Genomic DNA, 18,668 nt, shown 5'->3' with positions numbered 1-18,668 from the left:
TTCAGCCCACAATGTGGTGCTGACCATTGATCCTCATGTATGCACCCTCAAATTTCTGTGACCATATGCATGTCCAGCAGTCTCTTAAATGACCCCAATTACCTTGCTTCCACAACTGCTGCTGGCAACGCATTCCATGCTCTCACAACTCTCTGCGTAAAGAACCCGCCTCTGACATCCCCTCTATACTTTCCTCCAACCAGCTTAAAACTATGACCCCCCATGCTAGCCATTTCTGCACTGGGAAATAGTCTCTGGCTATCAACTCTATCTATGCCTCTCATTATCTTGTATACCTCAATTAGGTCCCCTCTCCTCCTTTTCTCCAATGAAAAGAGACCGAGCTCAGTCAACCTCTCTTCATAAAATAAGCCCTCCAGTCCAGGCAGCATCCTGGTAAACCTCCTCTGAACCCTCTCCAAAGCATCCACATCTTTCCTATAATAGGACGACCAGAACTGGACGCAATATTCCAAATGCAGTCTAACCAAAGTTTTATAGAGCTGTAACAAGATCTCACGACTCTTAAACTCAATCCCCCTGTTAATGAAAGCCAAAACACCATATGCTTTCTTAACAACCCTGTCCACTTGGGTGGCCATTTTAAGGGATCTATGTATCTGCACACCAAGATCCCTCTGTTCCTCCACGCTGCCAAGAATCCTATCCTTAATCCTGTACTCAGCTTTCAAATTCGACCTTCCAAAATGCATCACCTCGCATTTATCCAGGTTGAACTCCATCTGCCACCTCTCAGCCCATCTCTGCATCCTGTCAATGTCCCGCTGCAGCCTACAACAGCCCTCTATACTGTCAACGACACCTCCAACCTTTGTGTCATCTGCAAACCTGCTGACCCATCCTTCAATCCCCTCATCCAAGTCATTAATAAAAATTACAAACAGTAGAGGCCCAAGGACAGAGCCCTGTGGAACCCCACTCACCACTGACTTCCAGGCAGAATATTTTCCTTCTACTACCACTCGCTGTCTTCTGTTGGCCAGCCAATTCTGTATCCAGGCAGCTAAGTTCCCCTGTATCCCATTCCTCCTGACCTTCTGAATGAGCCTACCATGGGGAACCTTATCAAATGCCTTACTGAAGTCCATATACACCACATCCACAGCTCAACTCTCATCAACTTTTCTAGTCACATCCTCAAAGAACTCGATAAGGTTTGTGAGGCATGACCTGCCCCTCACAAAGCCGTGTTGACTGTATTTGATCAAGCCATGCTCTTCCAGATGGTCATAAATCCTATCCCTCAGAATCCATTCTAATACCTTGCAGACGACAGACGTGAGACCTACTGGTTTGTAATTGCCGGGGATTGCCCTATTTCCTTTCTTGAAGAGAGGAATTATATTTGCTTCTCTCCAGTCCTCAGGTACGACTCCAGTAGAGAGCAAGGATGCAAAGATCTTCGCAAGTGGCGAAGCAATCGCATTTCTTGCTTCCCAAAGCAGCCGAGGACAAATATGGTCCGGGCCTGGCGACTTGTCAATCTTAATGTTTGACAAAATTTTCAGCACATCAGCTTCCTCTATCTCTATCCATTCCAGCATGCACACCTGCTCTTCAAAGGTTTCATTCACTACAAAGTTCGTTTCTTTCGTAAAGACAGAAGCAAAAAACTCATTTAGGGCTTCCCCTACCTCCTCAGACTCCACACACAAGTTCCCTATGCTATCCCTGGTCGGCGCTACTCTTTCTTTGACCATTCTCTTATTCCTCACGTAAGTGTAAAATGCCTTGGTGTTTTCCCTAATCCGTTCTGCCAAGCCTTTCTCGTGCCCCCTCCTGGCTCTCCTCAGACCATTTTTGAGTTCCTTCCTTGCCTGCGTGTAATCCTCTCTAGCTGAACTTGACCCTAGCTTCCTCCACCTTATGTAAGCTACCTTCTTCCTTTTCACAAGAAGCTCCACTGCTCTCATCATCCAAGGTTCCTTTATCTTACCCCTTCTTGCCTGTCTCAGAGGGACATATTTATTCATCACTCGCAACAACTGTTCCTTAAACAGTCTCCACATGTCTATAGTTCCCTTACCATGGAACAATTGCTCCCAGTCCATGCTTCCTAACTCATGTCTAATCGCATCATAGTTTCCTCTTCCCCAATTAAATATCCTCCCATTTTGCTTAATTCCCTCCTTCTCCATAGCTATGTAGAATGTGAGGCAGTTATGGTCACTATCACCAAAATGCTCTCCCACCACAAGATCTGACTCGTGAGATTGATATTGTGGAGACTGTGAAGGAAAAGAGTGATGAGTGGAGGCATAGATTGGCACAAGTGGGCACTAAATAGGCATGGAGGCTACAATGAGATGTAGTAGTTATGGGTTGGCACTAAATTCCCTTGGAGACTATGACGTTGATGAGGAGTGCAAAGGTTTAAACAGAGGCTATGAGGGCCCATGGGGGATGCATAGAGGGCATGAGAATGCATGGATTAGTCATGGACAGTGTGTGTGGGAGAAGGGGATGTGAGGAATGAGGGCCAAAGGGTCTTATCATTTTAATGATAATCATTTCCAGCAGTGTGGGTGGCCACATTCCAACTCCTGGGAATGCCCAACTGCAGATTCCTTTCCTCTAGGTTCCACTGGAATGAAAGTTCAAAGTTTTTGGAATGTTTCTCCCTGCCAATTTGGGGAGTTGTGAATTTTCCCAGCTCTGTGCACTGGACTTGAGAGAAAAAAAATCATCCCTCAATCTCAATAATAGTTACTTTTAATGTTGGCAAGAGTAAAATCAAATAAGCTATTCCATATCTCGAAAAACATCAACAACAATGTTGGATTACAAGAAATAAGCAAATTAGGAAATGCTTCAAGCTTTTCTTATAGTCCCAGAAGAAAACTCTGGTTACATCACAGAACAATCTGAAAATGTGATTGTTTTTGCACTTTTACACATTAGAAAAGAGATATTTTGGTATCAAAGAAAATAACTGCATTTGTTTGATCAGAAACAAAAACAGAAGTTGGAAAAGCTCAACTGGTCTGGCAACATCTGTGAAGGGAAATCAGAGTTGGGTTTGGTGACCCTTCCCCCGAACACATTTGTGTGCTGCTCTATGTCAGATTGGAACTATGAACTGAAGTATCATGTATCTACTTCTTCCCACATTCGAGCACTTCAGAATCCAACAAAGCATAGTTTAAAATGGTTACATTTTATTTTGTGTGTGAATGTTCAAATTAATGACACACGTGTTACTTATGAAGCTCGGAGGCCTGACGCATGGAGAAAACTCGGTGTTTATCAAAACTTTCACAAATGTTTCACGATTTAGCTTCAAGCCAAAAGACAGATAGAAACATAATCAATGATCATGATTGAAATTATAACCAATGTGAAATATCAGATAAAACCACTCCCTGAACCTGCAGCATTTTATCAAGTTCCCATTTCTTCAACTCTTTTCAATTTTCGCTGGGATATAAGTAATGCATTGACAGTGTTCTTACCTGCCAGAAATCTGCAACAGTGGCAGGGAGGGGACCTTGAGCAGCAATGTATGCAGGATTCCTAGGGTCATGATCCATCTAGATGGAGAAAAATAACAGATCTAGGGTAATTCTGGAAGTTTTATCACAGTTCAACACATTCAAATTTGCAATCTACCGTCGTGTTCAGAAGCAAATTGATCACTATTGATGAAGCTAAATTCAACACCAAAAAACACAGTTAAAATCAAGAAGTGTGTAAGGAATTATAGCTATGTGCAATGAAAGGAAAAAAAGATGAATTCCATTTAAATACCACTTTTAGGACTCCCACCTTTCCCAAAGGATTATGCTACCTATTGCGTATTTCTCAAGGATATTCACTGTTGTAATATAAAATCCACAGCAACCAGGTTATGCACAGCAATAAGATAATAACTGGAGTATGTATTTTACTTTAGTTGAGGAATAACTATTGACTAGGTAAAACTTGCCTGCTCTTTCTTCAAAATACAAATGAGACACAGTCACTTGAGAGGTAAAACAGGACCTTGGCTAAATGTCTTCTTTGAAGGATGGCACCTCTGACAGCACACTGCTCCATCAGTACTACACTGAAGTGTCAGGCCAGATGCTGTGTTCATTTTTCAGCGGACGGGCTGAAGACAAACTCTCGCCAACTAAGAGACAACAGTGCAACACAAGAAGGAGGCAGAACAGTTTGCTACTTCGAAGAGCATTTACCCACTTATGTGAACACAAATGTATTCACATTTTCAAGCTTTTCTCACTCGTTGTGCGCAAAATAAATTCTGCGAGATAGGAGTCTCATAGTCAGTAATGAAAGAGAGACGCAGATCAGAAAATTAATTGGATGCATATTTAAAAATCAGGGGACATGGGAAAAGCAGCTCTGATGTATTCCTAAGGGATACATGATTCAAAAGAATATGCAGCAGTATCAGTATGCTGAATCAGGATTCCTTTCCTGATTATTGATAGGATTATTTATTCATCACTGGAGCATGATACAACTCGAGTTGCATTATAGAAGATAGTTTTTCAGAGTTACAATCTGGACACATTGATATGAGACCATGCCAAGCGGGGAAGTCAGGTTCACCTACCACTGATGGCAGAGATGCTTCTTAATTATTTATTGCAGTTTTTGGCATGCTCTTAAACCATACAGTTTGTACAACTATATGAGAAAAATGTATCATATAAATGCATTAAAACATATGTATTCCACCTGTATAATGCAATAGTGCAATGGATTGTAGCCAACAGCAAAAACAGAAGCAGTGAAAGATCCGGCACCCGCTGTTTCCCAAGGTAGAAATCTGTGCATCATAAGTTCTGCTTAAAGACCCAGAAGGGTATTCATTTTGGTGATAACAATGCATGCATTGTATGTGATTAAAGCACTTAACAGTGCAACCTTTTCATTCAAGTTAGTAAATGGGACAAAATGTGGGCTTTCAGCTTTCAACTGGCATATTGAGTTTTTCTGCATGGCTCCTGATGGCAGAACAATTGCTTTAAAATTTTACATTGGACTTTGTCAGCAAATCCAAGACTGTAGAGTGGAGGATGCATACTACAATTGATTGATTTATTTCCACGGTTTATTTATTGCCACATGTACTGAAATTCAGTGAATAACTTTGTTTGTGAGCTGTAAAGGCACATCATAGTAAACAAAGCATGTACAGATTATAAAGATTTTTACAGAGCCATGCAGGTTACGTTGCACAGGGTATGTACTAGGCAAGATCAATGTTAGCAAGATCAGCATGACTTGAGGCTAGAAGATCCATTCATCAAGTCTGATAATGTCTAGAAAGAAATTGTTTCTGAACCTGCTCATGCATGTGTTCAGGCTTCTGTAACTTCTGCCTGAGGGAAGAGATTGTAGGAGGTCATTACCAGGGTGCAATGGGTCTTGGATGATGTTGGCTGCCTTTCTGTGGCAGTGAGCGTGTAAATGGATGGAAGGTTAGATTCTGTGAGGGTCTGGGCTGTGCACACCACCTTCTGTAGTTTCTTACGGTCCTGGGCAGAGCATTTGCTATCCCAGGCTATTATGCACCCGGGCAGTATGCTTTCAATAGTGCATCTGTAGAAGGTGCTAAGGGACCTTATGGATGTGCCAAATTTCCTGAGGAAGATGTAGCTGGGGGTGTGTTCAAAAGGAGGAAAACATGCCCTATCCACATCAACAGGACTGAGGTTGAGAGGCTGAAGAGCATTAAGTTCCTCAGAATAATGATAACAGACAACCTGTCCTGGGCTTCCCGTGCATATGCGATGGTCAAGAACGCACAACAATGCCTCTTCTCCCTCAGGCGGCTCAGCAAATTTGGCATGTTCATAAGGTCCCTCACAAACTTCTACAGGTCCACCATTGAATGCAAATAGACCGGCTGCTTTATAGCCTGGTACAGCAAATGATCTGCCCAGGTTGAGAAACTAGGGAAGGTTGTGTGCACAGTCCAGACAATTGCGGAAGCCAACCTCCATCCAGAGACTCTATTTACACGGCTTGCTGTCACAGAAAGGCTGCCAATGTCATCAAAGACCCCTCGCAGCCTGGTAATGACCTCCTACAACCTCTTCCCTCAGGCAGCAGGTACAGAAGCCTGAACACGCGCACAGGCAGGTTCAGAAACAGCTTCTTTCTGGCTGTTGTCAGACTGATGAATGGACTCTCTAACCTTAAGTAATGCTGATCTTGCTTGCATTGATCTTGCCTAGCATGCCCTGTGCAATGTAACTTGTATACCTCTGTCTAAGTGGTTATAATCTGTACATCCTTTGCTCACTATGATGCGCCTGTACCGCTTGTAAACAAAGCTTTTCACTGGATTTTGGTACATGTGACAATAAATAAATCAATCAAGTCAATCAATCAACTGTAGTATGCATCCTCCACTCTACGTTCTCAGATTCACCGACAAAATCAATGTAAAATTTCACAGCATCTTGCCAACTTACCTGTTGTGTCAGAGTCATTTATTACAAAAGGGCTCAATTCCATGCTAGGCTGTGGCTGAACAACAAACCGAGCAAATGACCAATACATCATGTTAAAAATCCATACCAAGTCCAGATACCAAATAATAGAGTAAAGCAAACTACACCGGTTCACTGCTTTTTTATTTATAGGCATTAAGACTTGTCTTAATAACACCAAACATTTACCAGCAATCAGGGTCTCCATTGCAATACTGTCTTGCCTTTTTGTTTGGTGCCACAGTTCTTCCCAAGCTTCTTACAGAGCACATTCCTGTACCTGGGACCATTTCCCTGACATCCTTTCCCTAATGTTCAGGAGGAGCCTTTCGTTATGAAATGGATGTCATCAGGATATCTCCTACTTTGCAAATGTAATTCATTTACCTCTGACAAAATATATACAGGGGTCCCTGATTTATGACCATCTGACTTATTTGACCAACATCATCCCATACATAGAACATAGAATATTACAGCACAGTACAGGCCCTTCGGCCCTCGATGTTGTGCCGATCTGTCATACCGATCTCAAGCCCATCTAACCTACACTATTCCATGTACGTCCATATGCTTATCCAATGACGACTTAAATGTACCTAAAGTTGGCGAGTCTACTACCGTTGAAGGCAAAGCGTTCCATTCCCTTACTACTCTCTGAGTAAAGAAATGACCTCTGATATCTGTCCTATATCTTTCACCCCTCAATTTAAAGCTATACCCCCTCGTGCTCGCCGTCACCATCCTAGGAAAGAGGATCTCCCTATCCACCCTATCTAACCCTCTGATTATTTTGTATGTTTCAATTAAGTCACCTCTCAACCTTCTTCTCTCTAATGAAAACAACCTCAAGTCCCTCAGCCTTTCCTCGTAACACCTTCCCTCCATACCAGGCAACATCCGAGTAAATCTCCTCTGCACCCTTTCCAAAGCTTCCACATCCTTCTTATAATGCGGTGACCAGAACTGTACGCAATACTCCAAGTGCGGCCGCACCAGAGTTTTGTACAGCTGCAGCATAACCTCTTGGTTCCGGAACTCAATCCCTCTATTAATAAAAGCTAAAACACTGTATGCCTTCTTAACAGCCCTGTCAACCTGGGCGGCAACTTTCAAGGATCTGTGTACATGGACACTGAGATCTCTCTGCTCATCTACACGACTAAGAATCTTACCATTAGCCCTGTACTTTGCCTTCTGGTTACTCCTACCAAAGTGCATCACCTCACACTTGTCTGCATTAAACTCCATTTGCCACCTGTCAGCCCAGCTCTGCAGCTTATCTATGTCTCTCTGCAACCTACAGCATCCTTCGTCACTATCCACAACTCCACCGACCTTAGTGTCGTCTGCAAATTTACTAACCCATCCTTCTACGCCCTCATCCAGGTCATTTATAAAAATGGCAAACAGCAGTGGACCCAACACCGACCCTTGCGGTACACAACTAGTAACTGCTCTCCAGGATGAACATTTCCCATCAACCACCACCCTCTGTCTTCTTTCAGCAAGCCAATTTCCAATCCAAACTGCTATATCTCCCACAATGCCATTCCTCCGCATTTTGTACAATAACCTATTGTGAGGAATCTTATCGAACGCCTTGCTGAAATCCATATACACCACAACAACCGGTTTAATCTCATCTACCTGTTTGGTCACCTTCTCAAAGAACTCAATAAGGTTTGTGAGGCACAACCTTCCCTTCACAAAACTGTGCTGTCTATCCCTAATCAATTTATTCTTTTCTGGATGATTATAAATCCTATCCCTTATAACCTTTTCCAACACTTTACCAACAACTGAGGTAAGGCTCACTGGTCTATAATTACCAGGGTTGTCTCTACTCCCCTTCTTGAACAGGGGAACCACACTTGCTATCCTCCAGTCATCTGGCACTATTCCTGTAGACAATGACGAGTTAAAGATCAATGCCAAAGGCTCGGCAATCTCCACCCTGGCTGCCCAGAGGATCCTAGGATAAATCCCATCCGGCCCAGGGGACTTGTCTATCTTCACACTCTGTAGGATTTCTAATACCTCTTCCTTGTGAACCTCAATCCCACATAGTCTAGTAGCCCGTATCTCAGTATTCTTCTCGACAAGATTGTCGTTTTCTAGAGTGAATACTGTTGAAAAATATTCATTCAGCGCTTCCCCTATCTCATCTGACTCCACACATAACTTACAACTACTATCCTTGATTGGGCCTAGTCTTACTTTCGTCATTCTTTTATTCCTTAAATACCTATAGAAAGCCTTAGGTTTTACCCTGATCCTATCCGCCAACAACTTCTCATGTCTCCTCCTGGCTCTTCTGAGCTCTCTCTTTAGGTCTTTCCTGGCTACCTCATAGCTCTCAAGTGCCCTAACTGAGCCTTCACATCTCATCCTAACATAAGCCTTCTTCTTCCTCTTGACCAGAGATTCCACCTCCTTCATAAACAACGGCTCCCGCACTCTACAGCTTCCACCCTGCCTGACAGGTACATACTTATCTAGGACACACAGGAGCATTTCCTTGAATAAGCTCCACATTTCTAATGTGCCCATCCCCTGCAGTTTCCTTCCCCATCCTATGCTCCCTAAATCTTGCCTAATCTCATCGTACTTGCCTTTCCCCCAGCTATAACTCTTGCCCAGTGGTATACACCTGTCCCTTTCCATCACTAAAGTAAACATAACAGAATTGTGATCGCTATCACCAAAGAGCTCACCTACTTCCACATCTAACACCTGGCCAGGCTCATTACCCAGTACCAAATCTAATGTGGCTTCGCCCCTTGTTGGCCTATCTACATACTGTGTCAGGAAGCCGTCTTGCACAGACTGGACAAAAACTGACCCATCTATAGTAGTCAAACTATGGTGTTCCCAGTCAATATTTGGAAAGTTGAAGTCCCCCATGACAACTACCCTGTCTCTCTCACTCCTATCGAGAATCATCTTTGCTATCCTTCAGGGGTGTTTGTTATACTGGGGTGTAATTTTAATGATCCAACATACAAATGTTTCCTGGACTCCCAAAGAGCTATTTTATATTGTCTTCTGCTCTAACTTGCGTACAAATTGACTTGTGAATGGACTCCAGAACAGCACCCATTCACAACCTGGGGGACTCTGTACTGGCCAAGATTCCATGAAGGAGCTGGAGAGACTCTGAGGAGCTTCCTGGCCAATGCCTCTTTGTCTGAATGTGTCAGTTTCCATATAATGAGAAGAATATCCAACTCTACCTCAACTCAGCAACTCTGCACCATTCTGATCTCGAACTCAGTAGATATTTTCACCAACTTAATACTGAACAGAGCTAAGCCTCTGTGACAAACTCCATTCCTTAGTTACCAACTCCATTTGACTCTCCGGCAGTTATCCATAGTTGAACCAATTATACATTTCACTTGTGCCATATTTAACCCTGAGATAAGTTGCTAATCTCATTCAAGGGCTATCACTAAGAATGTCTATTTCCATAACTGTAACATCGTCCAATTCCACACCCCTGGATCATGAGGGTGGCTCAGTGGTTAGCGCTGCTGCCTCACAAGTGCCAAGGGCGCGGGTTTCCTTCAAGTTCAGGCAACTGTGTGGAGTTTGCACATTCTCCCCTTGTCTGTGTGGGTTTCCTCCGGGTGCTCTGGTTTCCTCCCACAGTCCAAAAGTTTCCAAGTTAGATGGATTAACCATGTGAAATGCATGGTTACAGAGATAAAGTACGGGGATGCTCTTTGGAGGACTGATGTGAACAAAATGGGCTGAATGGCCTGCTTTCACACTGTAGGGATTCTATGATTAACTCAGTTGCTGCTGAAACCACCAATTGCTATTTTTTACCTTTAAATTCAAGTATTCTAATTCATTCCTGGCTGCCTCCCCACATTTTACACTCTGTGAGCTTGAGGACATCCAAAGATGTGCTCTCCATGTTGTGATTCACACTAAATCCCATTCATCCATTTTTCCTTTGCTCTCTGACCTTCACTGACCCCTGGTTAAGCAACAAATCGATTTTAAAACAGTCATCTTTGCCTCCAAATTCCTCTATAAAGGCATTCCTCCCCATTTCTATTGTCTGTTTGAGCCTCACACTCCTCTTGAGACATTTGCAATACTCTAGGTCTGGCTCAATTTTAATCACTCTGTCATGTGCATCTTGTCTTCAGTTGCCAGGGTTCTAAACTCCATTTCCATCCCTAAATGTTTCCTCCTGTATCTTACTTTCCTGCTCTCAGACACTCCTTAAATCCTATCTGTGTGTGCTTTGATCTCATATTTCCTTCTGTGAATATGAGTAAAATATGGATCAGTGTCACACTTTGTTTTATAATGCTTCTCTGAAGAGCTCTTGAGAGTTTTATGATGTGAAAGGTGCTATATAAATGCAAATTGTTGTCATAAATGTGCAAACTAATACATTTGTCAAAGCTCAATGGCAGCAGGGTGTTGAACCTAGGACCTGGCATGTTATAACTTACCCTAGGGAAGATAAATTATTGCAACTAATCCTGAAATTAATTTTTACTTTTGGCCCTCTGTCTGTATTATCACTGCACAGTGTATTTTCCAGCAGCCAAAGTGTTGAACATTTGACCACAAGCTTTGAACCATTAAACCTTTTTGGAAAGACGCTATCAGAGATGGTTAATGTGGCACCCAGACTTTCAGTCTCTGTCATAAAAATCTCAGCAATTAGAATATGGAATATTAGAATATTAACAGAATGTTAATTCTGTTAAAGGACACAATGGAAATGGAAACAAACAGATAGCCACTTCTAAGAATTCTGAAAAATCTCAAAGAATTGGTCCCCAAAATAAATTCACATTTTAATAGTCATACAAGCTGATGAAGTCATAAGGGAATTAGAAGAATATTTTTCATTTTTAGATTGCCTATTAACTGCAAGCAGCAAACACAAGCAAGGAAAACGTGCTTCAATTCTTTACCAAGATGAATAATCAATTTTTTGTGCCTGCTTCACATATCTAAAAAAGATCAGGATAAGTGTTAGTTTATGAAAGACTCCATTCTGCAATGTTCATTCTATCCATATTCAGTTGTCCAGTTCATTATCAAACTCTGAACCAGCTGACATAATATGCGCCAAGCTGATAATTTCGACTTGGCTTAAAGTTCTGACTGTCACACAACGGATTTCCAGTGTAAATCTCTGCAAAATACACAAAGAGAAGTCACAAGCTCCTCACACAATCTGATTGTCACTTGAATGGTACGCAGCCAGCAATTACAGCATGCAGAAAAAGGAAGGAACATAAAGGGAGACAGCACATTCTCCTAATATCCTAGCAACATGCCACACATTCCTAATGACAACCTTTTGTACAGAGCTGTAATTTTTCATAGCGTAATTAAAGTGAGACCTTGTATTAAGATTCTCCAGGCTTGGGGAATGTAGCTGCCAATGTATTTTTTTCTCTCTCTGTCTCTGTCTTTCTTTTTTTATGAATTTAATGCAAATCAGCAGTTTCCATGATGTAGGTGTAGCCAGGCTTCTTTCAAAATGCCACTGGAAAAACCAATAATCACTCGTTCAGGATTACAACTTTCGATTCACCATAGTAACCACACAACTGAAAAGAATTGTAAGGATTAAATTCTTGAGATTTCAGTAAAGAATTACTGTCATTTGTTGTAATTTTGTTGGACTAAGAAAAGGTCCCGGATTAATGGGAAGTAAGATAAACATTGCACAAAATAGTGTTTGGAATAACAGTAGTTAAAATAAAATCAGTCACTACCAGATGCCTTTTCATTTTGCAAAATTAACCTGCTTAAAGGGACAGAATGGAACAGCAGATCCCTTTATGTCAGTGCCAATCAAATGTACACAAGGTCAAAATACAATGACAGACCAGTCAAGATGATGTGAATGGTTGCTGTATCTGATGGTCACCTCCACACAGTCAATAAGCAGAGTGGACCACATGTGTCTAGTGCAGAATACGCTGCATAACCTGTTCCAGGGATGAATGCAGAAGAGACAATGCAGCTCCCTGAACATCTGTTCGGAAGGATTGTCCCAACTTACTTTCTTGAAGCAAAGTGGAACTGGAAGAATGCAAAGAAGAACTTGAAGAGAAAACGGATCATATGCTATAACTGGCTAAACCTTACACAATTTTTAAATTTATTCACTTCTGGGTTGTGGGTGTTGCTGGTTGGCCAGCATTTATTGCCCATCCCTCGTTGCCTTTAAGAAGTTAGAGGTTACCTTCATGAACCACTGCAGTCTATGTGCTGTAGGTTGACCCCACAATACCCATAAACAGGAAATTCCTGGATTTTGACACAACCATATTGAAGGAATGGTGATATATTTCTAAATCATGATGGTGAGTGGCTTGGAGGGGAACTTGAAGGTGGTGGTCAGAAATAATGGGAACTGCAGATGCTGGAGAATACGAGATAACAAAGTGCGGAGCTGGATGAACACAGCAGGCCAAGCAGCATCTTAGGAGCACAAAAAGCTGATGTTTCGGGCCTAAACCCTTCATCAGATGAAGGGTCTAGGCCCAAAATGTCAGCTTTTGTGCTCCTAAGATGCTGCTTCACCTGCTGTGTTTATCCAGCTCCATACTTAGTTATCATTGAAGGTGGTGGCGTTCCCATGTATCTGCTGCCCTTGTCCTTCTAGATTGAAGCAATCACAGCTTTGGAACATGCTGTCTAAGGATCTTAGGGAATTTCTGCAGGGTATCTTCTACAGAGTACACACTGTGGCTACTGAACATCGATGGTGGAGGGAATGGTTGCCTGTGGATTAGAAGCCACTCAAGTGGGTTGCTTTGTCTTGGACAGTGTCAAGCTTCTTGAGTGTTGTTGGGGCTGCACTAGTCCAAGCAAGTTGGGAGTATTCCATCATATGCCTGGCTTGTGCCTTGTAGACGGTGGGCAGACTTTGGGGAGTCAGGATGTAAGTTACTCACCACAGTATTCCTAGCTTCTGGCCTGATCTTGTAGCCACTGTGATTATGTGGTGAATCCAGTTGAGTTTCTGGTCAATGGTGACTCTCACGATGTTGATAGTGGGGGATCCATTGATGCTAACACCGTTGACTGCCAAGGGGCAGTGGTTAGATTATCCCTTATTGGAGATGGGGGTCATTGCCTGGCATTTGTGTGGCATCAATATTTCTTGCCAGCTGTCAGCCCAAGTCTGCATATTCTCCAGACCTTGGTGCATTTGAACATGGACTGGCTCAGTATCTGAGGAGTCACGAATGGTGCTAAACATGGTGTAATCATCAGTGAACATCCCAACTTCTGACCTTATAATGGAGGGAAGGTCATTGATGAAGCAGCTGAAGATGGTTGGATTTAGGACATGACCCTGAAGAACTCCTGCAGAGATGTCCTGGAGCTGAGATGACCGATCTCTAAGAGCCGCAACAATCTTCCGATATGCCAGGTATAACTCCAACAACCGGAGAGTTTTCCTCCTGATTCCCACTTATTCCAGTTTTGCTAGGACTCCGTAATGCCACTCTAGGTTGAATGCGGCCTTGATTCCAAGGACTGTCACTTTCATCTCACCTCATCCGCTAAGAGCAAGGTCCGAGAGAAGGGTGATAAGCTAAAAATCTTACATACAATTATTACAGGAGACAAGGATCACTATTTAACTCTTTGGTGCCATTGGGACATTGAAAGAATGTTCATTGTCTCTGTACATTGCTCTCTTTTCAGAATTCAGTGATTGCTAATCATGTCCAGACATGGAATTGTTCGGGCCATAAAACAAAACCTCAGCGTATATTAAGGCACACCTGCATTTCCTCAACCCTCTGTCTCGTTTACACATCTCAGCTTGTTGGCATGTATATGTGAATTCCCTGCAGCAAAACTGGTTTAACATGAATATGTAATTAAATCAAGAGTTTGAGGTGCACCAGGAAGCAAAGCAATCAGCCTGATGTTTTGTTGCAATTTTTCTGACCATTGTTTAAAAAAATAAGTGCACTCTGAGGCTTGCTTTGTGCATTCTGTTTATTTGAATGTGTTTTTATGGCACAAATCACATTAAATATTGGAAAGCTTTTATGACTGTGTGCTCTCAAATGGACTGTGGCTAATGTGTGGATCTTTAAGTTTCATCAAGAGAAAAAGGAATATGTGATACAAACTCTGCACTTTACTTAGCTCATGACTGTTTATGGCCTTTGTTTTTACATTTTGGCTTACGTAATTGGCAAGGATTATCTACAAATGAACACAATGCAATAAACACATTTTATTAAATTTTAGCAGAAAATAAATCAAAAGTACGAGTTCTAGATTAAAAAAGTTATTTTTGTCAAACCAGTTGGTTGTTAATGAGCCAGCCACAAAGCTCTATAATACCTCTCCCCTGAGTAATCTAACATATTACATTATTAATTATGAAACATTGGAATGCAAATGTATATATCCTAACAATGCAATTCTCCAAATGGCAAAATAAACTCACGTTTTAAAATTAGCAGGAAACGTACGAGAGAGCCAAATCAGGTATGTGCAATCTTCACCTCACGAGTGAATAAAAAAAATCATGTGGTCTTCATGGCTTATTATTTAATCTTTGTAAAATGTTCAGTTATTGCTTTAATCATCTGCCTAAGTATCATTATTGAACATTTCCTATTTAAACACAAATGATAGCATGTTAATCATACCTTGGAACCCACACTCAGGGATTTGAAGCAATCTAAGCCTTTAATGCGTTCTGCAATTTCTTGCTGCCACTCTCCCTGTGATCACTACAGCTTCCTATTTACTGAAACCACCTCTCTATTCAGCAGCAGAAATTACCCTTTATTCACCAATGGCTGATTTCACTACACTTTAATAATGGCCAGGATATTATTAAATTGCACAGGGTTCAGAAAAAGATTTACCAGGAATGATATGGGGAATGGAGGGTTTGAGATATAAAAATAGCCTGGAAAGACTGGGACTTTTATCACAGGAGCATGGGAAGTTGAGGAGGGACTTTATCAAGATTTATAAAATCATGAGTGGAATAGAAAAGGTGAATGACGAGGATCTTTTCCCTAGGGTGGGGCGAATTCAAAACTAGGGGAGCATACTTTTTAAGGAGGAAGAGGAGAAAGATTTTAAAAAGGACATGAGGGGCAACTTTTTATACAGAGAGCAGTTCACGTGTGGAATGAACGATTTGGATTCAGTAAGGACTGCAGATACTGGAAGATAGAGTCAATAAATGTGGAGCTGGTCAAGCAGGCATTTGTGCTCCTGAGATGCTGCTTGGCCTGCTTTGTTCATCCAGCTCCAAACTTTGCTTTCTTAGTATCTGACAGGCAGGGAAGTCAACGTTTTGGGCCAAAACCCTGCGTTGGGACTAGGGAGGGAGAGGGAGCTCAGAAATAAATCGAGGGAGGGGGCGGTGGGCTGGAGGGGAGGTTAGGAGAGATAGAGATAGGTGGATGCAGTTTGGGGGCTATTGCTGTTGGTCAGTGGGGAGGATGGAGCGGATATGTGAGTAGGAAGATGGACAATCTTACGTAGAAGGTTGGAGGGTGGACAGGTTTTGAGGTCAATGTTCAGGCCATTGGGCTGTAAGCTCCCAAGGCAAAATATCAGGTGTTGTTCCTCCAGTTTACATTTGGCCTCACTCTGAGAGTGGAGGAGGCCAAGGATGGACATGTTACCAGAGGAGAGGGAGGGGGAATTAAAATGAACAGCAACTGGAAAGTTGGGTTGGTTGTGTGTGCAAAGCGCAGATGCTCTGCAAACCAGTCCCCGAGTCTGTGATTGGCCTCCCCAATATAGAGGAGAACACATCGGGAGCAACAGATACAAGTAGATGAGTTTGGATGATGTGCAGGTGAATCTCTGCCTGATCTAGAAGGATTGTCTGAGGCCTTGGACACAGGTGAGTGGGGAGGTGTGGGGGCAGATGTAACACCTCCTACACTTGCAGGGAAATGTACCGGAGTGGCACTGTAGTTTTCCCTCCTCTGTTGTTAAGGATGGCCTCAATAGCATCTCTCCCATTTCTCATGCTTATGCCCTCAAACTCTCTCCCCCCCTCCTCACATGCCTCTGTGCCAGCCTCCGAATCCAACGCATCATCCTCCGACATTTCCACCACCTACAGTCAGTCCTCACCACCAAAAAGATATTTCTCTCCCCATCCCTGTCCACTTTTTGCAAGGACCATTCATTCTGCAACTCCATTGTCAGCTCCATACCCCTCCACCCACCCCGGTACCGTTCCCTGGAACTACAGGAGGTGCTACACCTACCCCTACTCCTCCCCTCTGACCTGTGTCCGAAGCCCCAAACAATCCTTCAAAATCTGCAGAGATTCACCTGCATTTCAACTAACATCATCTATTGTATACTTTGCTCCCGATGTGGTCTCCTCTATCTTGGGGAGACCAAACACAGACTCGGAGACCAGTTTGTAGAGCAGCTGTGCTCTGCAGGTACAGTTGCAACATTTAAAAGACATTTTGATATGTTCATGAATAGAAACGGGGTACAGTCCATGCACAAGCAGGTGGGACTTTGTTATCTCAGATTCTCCAGCATCTGCAGTTCCCATTATCTCTGATACAATGCTAACGCCACTGCAAAACCTCTTCCAGGGATGCCTAACCTGAAGAAGTTACCATCCTCCCTGCGGACAAACCTCAGGGGATCTCTCTCCCACTGTAACTCTCTTGTACCTACTAACCTCATCCCGCCCCACCCCCCCCCCCCGACCTGTCTGTCCTCCCCAGACTGTCCTATCCCCTTCCTACCTCCCTACCTATACTCACCTCTACAGGCTCCTTCCCCGCCCCTTTAACTTGTTTGTCTCCTCTCCACCTATCTTTTCCTCTATCCATCTTCGATCCGCCTCCCCCTCTCTCCCTATTTATTTCAGAATCATCTCCCCATCCCCCTCTCTGATGAAAGGTCTAGGCCCGAAACGTCAGCTTTTGTGCTCCTGAGATGCTGCTTGGCCTGCTGTGTTCATCCAGCTCCACAGCTTGTTATCCAGGTGGGATTAGTTTGGTTTCGACGTGGACAGTTGGTCTGAAGGGTCTGTTTCCATGCTAAATGACTCTATAACTCTAGGTTCTGTGTTGTGGTTCTCCTTATGTTGTAATTGCAAGTCTTTCTCCCTGTCTTACATCTAGCTGAATAAATGCCATATTTAATTTTCTTACATATTGTTTAACAAAGACAAGGATGGAGTAGGCTTTACTCTTTATACTGTATTTGTGCAACTTGATATCTTTAAAAAAAAGCAAAGGCATAGTTTAACACAATCTAACTTGCATAAATTAGGAGGCCATTGAAACTCCAGCCTCTACTGTCCCTTTGTTTCTATGCATTTTTTAAAAAAATGCATTCATTTAAATTAGATTACAAACCTGATTTGTAAAAAAAATTGTGAAATATTAACCCATCTTTTTCTTTTAGATATGGATTAACTACCTGTATCCTTTCAACATTCTCTTAGGTTATTATGATGAACTGTTTCCCAGCCCACTGACATTAGCATTACATCTGTGTAACCCACATGAAATTGAAGGGTAGTGGCGGTGTTCTCTGATACTCTGAGCTTTGCACTTCTCCAGCTCAATCTGACACTTTCAATGGCTTCAGATGAGAACAGAAACCTCCTAGATATGCGAGAATATGATTCTACCATGGTGTTGTAGGAACATAAGAAATAGGAGTGGGCGCAGGCTGTTCAGCCCCTCAGACCAGCCCGCTACCCAACAGCAACATGGCCAATCAGCCCCAGGCTTCAACCACTGCTTTATGCCAGCTCAGCGTGACACTCTACTCACTGATATTTCAAAAATGTACCCACCTCCTCTTTATATACTTCCAGTGATCTAACCTCCACAAGTCTCTGAGGCAGGTAATTGCAGGCATTCACTTACTACTGGGAGAAGACATTCATTCATATCTCATTTTGAAATAAGCAGCCTTTTAATCTCTAACAATAGAACATAGAACATAGAACAGTACAGCACAGAACAGGCCCTTCAGCCCACAATGTTGTGCCGACCATTGATCCTCATGTATGCACCCTCAAATTTCTGTGACCATATGCATGTCCAGCAGTCTCTTAAATGACCCCTAGTTTGCAAATACATTTGAGAATCTTGTATGATTCCATAAGACAATCCATCATTCCTCTAAATTTTAATGAATAAGGGCCTAATCTGTTTAACTCTT

At 42.6% G+C, this 18,668-nt stretch overlaps 1 protein-coding gene across 5 annotated transcripts in view; it reads right to left on the bottom strand.

Annotated features, from left to right (window-relative positions):
• Positions 1 to 18,668, bottom strand: part of ptprn2 (protein tyrosine phosphatase receptor type N2) — a 949,211-nt gene that overhangs the window by 38,877 nt on the left and 891,666 nt on the right. For all 5 annotated transcript variants that reach the window (XM_048556814.2, XM_059639614.1, XM_048556833.2 and 2 more), the window contains one exon: positions 3,474 to 3,551. In XM_048556814.2, coding sequence (XP_048412771.1) covers positions 3,474 to 3,551 — 78 coding nt within the window. The remainder of the gene's footprint in view (positions 1 to 3,473; positions 3,552 to 18,668) is intronic.

This window comes from Stegostoma tigrinum, chromosome 2 (assembly GCF_030684315.1).
Source record: "Stegostoma tigrinum isolate sSteTig4 chromosome 2, sSteTig4.hap1, whole genome shotgun sequence".
NCBI lineage: Eukaryota > Metazoa > Chordata > Chondrichthyes > Orectolobiformes > Stegostomatidae > Stegostoma > Stegostoma tigrinum.
The sequence above is the reverse complement of the archived record's forward strand: the minus strand, read 5'-3'. Positions and strand labels throughout refer to the sequence as shown.